We start from the raw sequence: 7490 nt of genomic DNA on the forward strand, positions 1-7490 counted from the left end.
TTTCAAAGCTTGTATTTACACACAGCTAGTTCTACAATTCTTACATCTTATACAACAATAAACTTTCCCGCCAAATTACAAAAGCTTAACAAACTAACAAACTAACTGGTAATTTGGTATGAGTTAGTTAGCAGCAGAAACGTAGTGGCACGTGAAATACAATACTACTCTGGGGCTACTGAGTTGATGATCCTTTTTTTAGGTGGAATATGTTCTTGAGCAAGGGATCCATCGAAGGTTTCAATGGTGTCACCCTGCTGAACTCCGTGCCATCGAAACGACAGTTGTTCATCCATCGGAATCTGGTTGTGAATGAAAAAGTAGCGACGACCAGTGGGAAGACGAAACCGAAGCCTCTGGTGCAACTGTTCAAGCTTATCCTTCAACACTGCCACGTTATCCTCAGCATTTACCTCAATCGGTATTTTCTCTTTCGCGCGCATAGGCAACACCATCACCTTCAACTTCCTTTGCACTCTGCCACCGCCCTGTTTCGATGAAGAAGTGAATTGCGAAGGCGGAGCAGGTTTTTTGTACAAGTCAATCTCATTGTTAGGATATTCGAAAACATCGCAATCACCCAGCAACTGATGGTCAAGCAATTCAACATGCGTTCTATTCGACTGCAACACAATCCTATCCACTGGCACCGTTCCTGCGTAGTTTCCAACGTGAAGAAACTTCTTCAGCTCCAGAACGGTTTCGTCCACGTCCATTTCTACAGGGATACGATCTTTGTACGCTGGCACTTTCACATCCAGCACGATTGTCCTCGACGGCGACTCTATTTCTGGTTGGGGTTTCGTCGGAAACTCATTCTTTGTCTGCTCCACCTCCTCCTCCGTTGCAATCGACGGCAACTCTAATGCTGGTTGCGTTTTCTCCGGAAATTCATCCTTTATCTGCTCCACCTCCTCCTCCATCGTCGTCGACGGCGACTCTATTGGTGGCTGCGGTTTCGCCGGCAACTCATCCTTTGTCTGCTCCGCCTCCTCCTTCGTCGTCGTTGACGGCGACTCTATTGGTGGCTGCGGTTTCGCCGGCAACTCATCCTTTGTCTGCTCCACCTCCTCCTTCGTCGTCGTCGACAGCGACTCTATTGCTGGTTGCGTTTTCGCCGGAAACTCATCCTTTGTCTGCTCCACCTCCTCCTTCGTCGTCGTCGACGGCGACTCTATTGCTGGTTGGGGTTTTGCCGTAAACTCATCTTTTGTCTGCTCCACCTCCTCCTTCGTCGTCGTCGACGGCGACTCTATTGCTGGTTGCGGTTTCGCCGGAAACTTGTCCATGGTCTGCTCCATCTCCTCCTTTGCCGTCGTCGTCGGCGACTCATCCATGTCAATAATGAGTGAGTGAGTGAGTGACTGCAGGTTGAGAGTAAAAGAGAAATGGTATATTAATAAGCGTGGGAAATGGGTGGCGCACGCTAATTTTTAATAGTATCAAAGCGTCGCATCGCATGATGATGTTGATTTCATTTCCCATGACGAACCTTCGTGTGCTATATAGTTTCTGGAAACTTTTATCCTTTGGACGCCCAATACACGAAGTAGAAAGTAGATACGTTATTGCGTGTTTTTTTTTTTTTTTTACATCATAATAATTTTTTTAAAAAAATACTCCTTTAATAATTTAAATTATTAAAAATTTATAATTTTAAAAATAATTTATGAATTTAGGTTTATACACTTTTAAAATTAATTTTTTAAAATTATAAAAAAAATTTACATAAATTTATATAATTAAAATTTTGTTAACTTCAAGAGTTTAAGTATTTAAGTATTTATTAATAATTTTTTTATAAAAAAATATATAATTATTGCTTTGAGTTATAAAAATATAATAAATACTTTTTTTACTAAAATTTTATTATTATTAAATGCTTATCCTTAGCCTAAAGTTAATAAGACACATAATTAATATTTTAAATTTTTAAAAATTAATTTTCAAATTTAAATTTTCATAATTTTAAAAATTAATATTAAATATTTTTAAAAACATATTTTTAAAATTAAGATTATATATTTTTATAAATAAATTTTTAAAATTAAAATTTTAAACTTATAAAATTATTCACTATTTTTAAACAAATTAAATTAAGATTCTACATCTAAAAATTAATTTTCAAAAACAAGTTGTTTAAATTAAAATTATACATTTTTAAAAATTAATTTCCAGAAAAAGTTGTCATATTTTTTCAAATTAAAATTTTGCACTTCTAAAATTAACAATTTTTAAGTAAGTTTCTAAAATTAAGTTTTTAGAAGATTTTTTATAAAAAATTTTAAAATTTAATTTTGAAAGAAAAATGCAACAAGCAACCTTATCGGAGGTCTCTTCAAGCGGGTTTTTCTAATCTATTAAGGGTGCATGGCGTTTTGTTTATTTTTAAATAAAAATATAAAATTTAATAATTAAAAATAAAATTATATTTTTTAAAATAATAATATATAATAAAATTATTTTTAAAAATGATTTTATTAAAAAAATGTTTGAACTTTATTTTATAATTACAAATAATATATTAAAATGATAAAAATTTAATAAAATTAAATTTATTAAAAATAATTACGAAAAAGGGTAAGAATGTAATTTTATTAAAAATAATTAAACAAAAGTAGTACAAATTTTTAAAATGAAAATTTTCTATATAAATATAAATAAGCTCCATTTAGTCAAATCTAAATATTCATAAATAATTTAAAAAAAAAAAAGTGGTAAGAACAGGCCAAAGCCCACAAGACTTGAATATTTATTTAATATTTTTAACTGTAAGTTCTTTTCTTTTATGATTTTTGAACTGTAACTTGGATCTTTATAGATGCTAATAGAATTACATAATTTATTAAAATAAAATAAAGTTTCTACGACCAATTATCAAATTTTTTATTCGATCATTATCTAAATAAATAAAAAAATCTAAGGCCGAGTTTGCTCAAGCCCAATATATGGGAGAATCATGTTAGCCCAACTTCAAAAGAAGTGATGCAAAATAAATAGGAGAATCGTACAAAATGTATTCAACGTTTGATTTCAAAGATGAATGAAGGATATGGTTTTTCTATTTTTGAAGTTGTATTTACAAGCAGCTAAGCCCTGCCAGTTGTACAACTAGAGCATACTAACGAACTAACTAACAGGAAGGTTGTTATTAGTTACCACCTACCAATTAACAGAAGATACTGTTAACTGTTAAGATATGGATCCATCGAAGGTTTTAATGATGTCACCATTGCCAACTTGGTGCCACTTAAACGACTTTTTTTCGTCCATGGCACGCTGCCCGTGAATGAAAAAATAGCGACCATCTTTGGGAAGACGAAACCCAAACGTCTTCTGCAGCTCCTCCAGCTTCGTCCTCAGCACTGCCACTTTATCCCCAGCACTCACCTGTATCAATATCCTCTCTGACGTACGCATCGGCAACAGCATCACCGTTATCTCCGCATGCTTTATTATGGAACCACTACAATGATTACTAGTGCCAACACCATCCACCGGAAGCTGTTTCGGTGAAGGCAGAGGTTTTACTATCACGTTAATCTCGACTTCAGGAGGCTCTAATTCCGTGCAATCCTTCAGCAACTGCTGGTCAATAAATTCTTTTTTCGTTTTATGTGACTGCAACACAACCCTGTCCATTGCCACACCTTTCATGCCTTCAAGTTGAAGAATCTTCTCCTTCAGCTTAAGAAAGCTGTCTTTCCAATTCAATTCTACAGCGATACGATCTTTGAAGTGAGGCAATTGCACGCTCACTTTCCATGCCCATGATGGATGCGAGGGCGGGGGCGGTGGCGGCATTGGCTTTTGAATCCCTGGTTTTCTTTTTCTAGGCAGTTGGGGCTGTGACCCGGTCACGATAGCCATTTGCGGTGGTGAAGGTGGAAACTGCGTCGGGATTATCATTTGCGGTAGCGACTCTGGTGACTGTGGAAACGCTGGCATCTTCCCCGTCGACATTATCGTCTGCGGCAGTGACTGTGGAAACTCATGCATCTGCTGCGTCGCCATTACCGTTTGCGGCGGAGACTGTATACACGCTAGCATCTGCTGCGTCGGCTGCGACTTGGGAAATATTTGTGGTTGTGCCGGAAAGTCTAAGTTAGCCAGCAGCGACTCCATTATCTCCGGCGGCTCTGTCAGAAATTCTTGAATGAACATGTCCATGGCATCCATCGACGGCGGGAACTCGGGCAGCACGGGAGAGGCGGGGAGTAGGAGGTGAATGTGCGAGCCCTCATAGACTTGGGTTGTCCAGATGTCGAGATGGTCTTGGAGAACCTGGCCATTGAAGACGAAAGTTTGATCGGAAATTGGAATCCGTTGAAACTTTTGCACCTTCTCTTTGAGACGGAGAACTGTGTCGAAGGGTTCAACGGAAATAGTGAATGATTTGCCACCCTGGAGCTCTAAGATCACATCCATCTGTCAATAACGAGTCCTCATTTGGAGACTAGCGTCCATGCTCGCTATATACTTTCTGGAATCTCCAATAACCCAAGTTCGAAGAGTTCAATAATTGAAATCATTAAATAAAAAATTTAATATTTTGATAAAATCTAATTATATCAATTTAATATATTCGTATTTTTTGCACGTACATTCGATGCCTAAGTTAAATACACACTTTTAAAAATTTTTAATTGGATAAAAAATATTAAATAATTTTTTAAATTAATAAATATTTTAAAATATTTTTTTGTTAATTTATACCTTTGATGGACAAGATATAAATTTTTTAATAAATTTTGTTTATGGAAACAGTAAAAATCACTTAAAATTTATTTATAACAACAGTTTAAGGATTTTTTTATTATAAATTTTGATTAATTGTGTTATGATTAATAAGATTCTTATATTTTATTTTAAAAATTTATATTCTTAATTTTTTAATCATATGTTATATTGTTATGAATGATGAAAAGAGAACATAGATAAAGAAAGATGGAGAAAATATATTGAGAGTTTGACTAAAAATTAACACTACTTAAAAAAAATAAAAATAAACGTTAAGTGTATTAAGATGGAGATTACTCTTCACTGCATTAGTTGGAGACTGAATGAACAGCAACGGAAGCCACCGAGTGACAATGTACACAGCTTTTACTAGGCCTTACGCATCACTAACTGATGAAGTTGTATCACATAAAAACTAAGTTTGACGCCAAATTAAATTTTAACAAACAAACAAAATCCCTTAACCTAAGTTACTATTTACCAGTTTGCGACTGAATCTCGCTCATGTTTGGCGATGCTATATTTTTCTAGCGTTAGAAAGAAATTGAATGTTTTTGGTTAATGAATTCGATTAATATCCAGAAATTCCAATGGTGTCACCCGCTTGAACCCCGTGCCACTCAAACGGCATACTTTCATTCATCAAACACTGCTTGAAAGTGAAACAATAATGTCCATCTGAGGGGATAACACTGTTATCCAAGTTCATCTTCTGCAGCTGCTTCTTCAAATCCAACACTTTACCCGAAACGTTTATTTCTAACGCTATATTATGTTCACCGTTCTTGGGGGACACCAGCACTATCACCTTCCTTGACCCTCCGTCACTCGCCGTCTCTGCCACTGGTTTTTCATACATGAAAATTAGTGATTTATTGTCAAAGTCAGCGACGTGGCATTGTTTCACCAACAGTTCGTCACGCAACACGCGCCCTCTCGCATGCAGCAACACCATCCTTTTCACTTCCATGTCCTTGCGATTTTCGCAAATCTTCTCCTTCACTTTTAAAACGGTGTCGTCTGTGTCCACCACTAGAGAGAAACTCGGTTTCATGAACGAAATGATTTTTACAATCATTTGACACGGTGCAGGTAGAGTTTCCGACTCTTCATTCTTCTTCGGCGGCGAGGACTCCGGCGCCGGCACATCCACCACTTCTTGAATCACAGGCTCCTTCTTTGGCGGTGGCCACGAGTTCTTAACATTCTTCTTCCGACCGGGCAAACTCAGGTACTTCATTGGCCGCAATTTATCCTCTTCTTGAATTATTAATGAGAGTACGCTATCCATAGACGGAATTGGATCCTTTAAAAGAATTATCCCACTGATTTGAGCGAAAGAGTCATTGAGACCGAAGAGAAAGCTCATGACGCATTCCATATCCATATGATCGACGAGAGGTTGAGCACCGCCACATGAACAAGTATGAATTGGCGAATACTCTCTGAGTTCTTTCCATATAGACCTGAACTTGGCTAAGTATTGACTGACTGATAGAGGCCCTTGAGTACAAACAGCCAATTCTTTCTTCAATTCAAAGATTCTCCGTCTGTTGTGTCGCTGAAATCTTTGTTCAAGATGGATCCATATCTGCGCAGCTGAACAGGAGGAATATATGACGTTGGCTGTGAGAGTGACTTCATCAGAAATGGTGTTGAGTAACCAAGAAGAAATCAGGCTATCATTCAGCAGCCAAGCGTGAAAGAGAATTGGTTCTTTTTCATCTGGAATAGTGATTGATCCGTCGAGGAATCCAAATTTGTTCCTGGCCGTTAATATCATTTTCATGGCTTTCTGCCACCAGTTGTAGTTGTCGCCAGTGAGAGGTGGAGTAACGAGAACCATACGAGGGTGATCTAAGGGGTGGATGAAGAAAGGACTTGAAGGGTCAACCATTATTGTGACAGAAGAAATTTAGTTGCATATGGGCACAAGAGAAAGAGAAGAACTGTGAGCCTGAGTGCCTCGGTTGTTTTAACTGACAGCCAAAATGTGGGGTGATTCTTATTTCATTTACGTAAATTCCATTTCTTTTGAGACGAGTTCATGTGCTATACTATCGGGACGGATAATGCTATTTTATTCTATCTATTCAATTTCATACTTTTTTTTTTTTTTTCTAATTTAGGTTTAAACAACGTTGTAGGACTTATATTATAAATCAGTTTTTATATATATATTTATTTTTAATTTAGTCTCGACTATTAAATTTAGAGTAAACGATGTTAAATAAATAAAGTATTAAATTAAAAATAAATGTAGTATAAAGACTAATTTATAAATTTACAAATTTGACTTAACAATATTTTTATTAATTTGTGATACATTTTTAATTTTTATCTTAATTTTGTGATTTACCTGCACTCTCTCTTTTGCTTCTACTTTTATTTTTTTTATCTTTGTTTTTCTTATTCTTCTTGGTAAACTTTAATAAAGGTTATAATCTTTTTTTCTCTTAACTTTTTATTTTAAAATCCAATTAATTCTTAACAATCTTCAAATTACTTCACTATTTTCACTCTCACTCTCACACTCATCTACCCCAAATTTTAATCTCTCATAAAAACTTTCTCTCTCTTCAAATGCACCCTCATTATGTTACTAGCAACACATTCATTTATCTAGACCTTTAATTATCTATTCTCTTAACACTATCAAAATTAAGATATAAACTAAAAGTATATTACAAGTTTACAAAAATACTCAAATTTGTAAGTTAGTATTTGTATGAAAAAAATTATAAATCAGT

At 35.5% G+C, this 7490-nt stretch overlaps 1 protein-coding gene across 1 annotated transcript; it reads right to left on the reverse strand.

Annotated features, from left to right (window-relative positions):
* Window positions 1-3192: 3192 nt before the first annotated feature.
* On the reverse strand, window positions 3193-4428 carry LOC113871845. The gene has a single exon (XM_027508939.1). It carries the CDS (start codon window positions 4426-4428, stop codon window positions 3193-3195), a length of 1236 nt encoding a protein of 411 aa, XP_027364740.1.
* Window positions 4429-7490: the final 3062 nt, after the last annotated feature.

The sequence above is a fragment of the Abrus precatorius genome, unplaced genomic scaffold (genome assembly GCF_003935025.1).
Source record: "Abrus precatorius isolate BTA unplaced genomic scaffold, Abrus_2018 Scaffold7, whole genome shotgun sequence".
NCBI classification, from domain to species: Eukaryota; Viridiplantae; Streptophyta; class Magnoliopsida; order Fabales; family Fabaceae; genus Abrus; species Abrus precatorius.

What these genes read in the sequence shown, in the direction of transcription:
- LOC113871845 (XM_027508939.1), bottom strand. Translation starts at nt 4,428, where the DNA reads ATGGATGTGATCTTAGAGCTCCAGGGTGGCAAATCATTCACTATTTCC.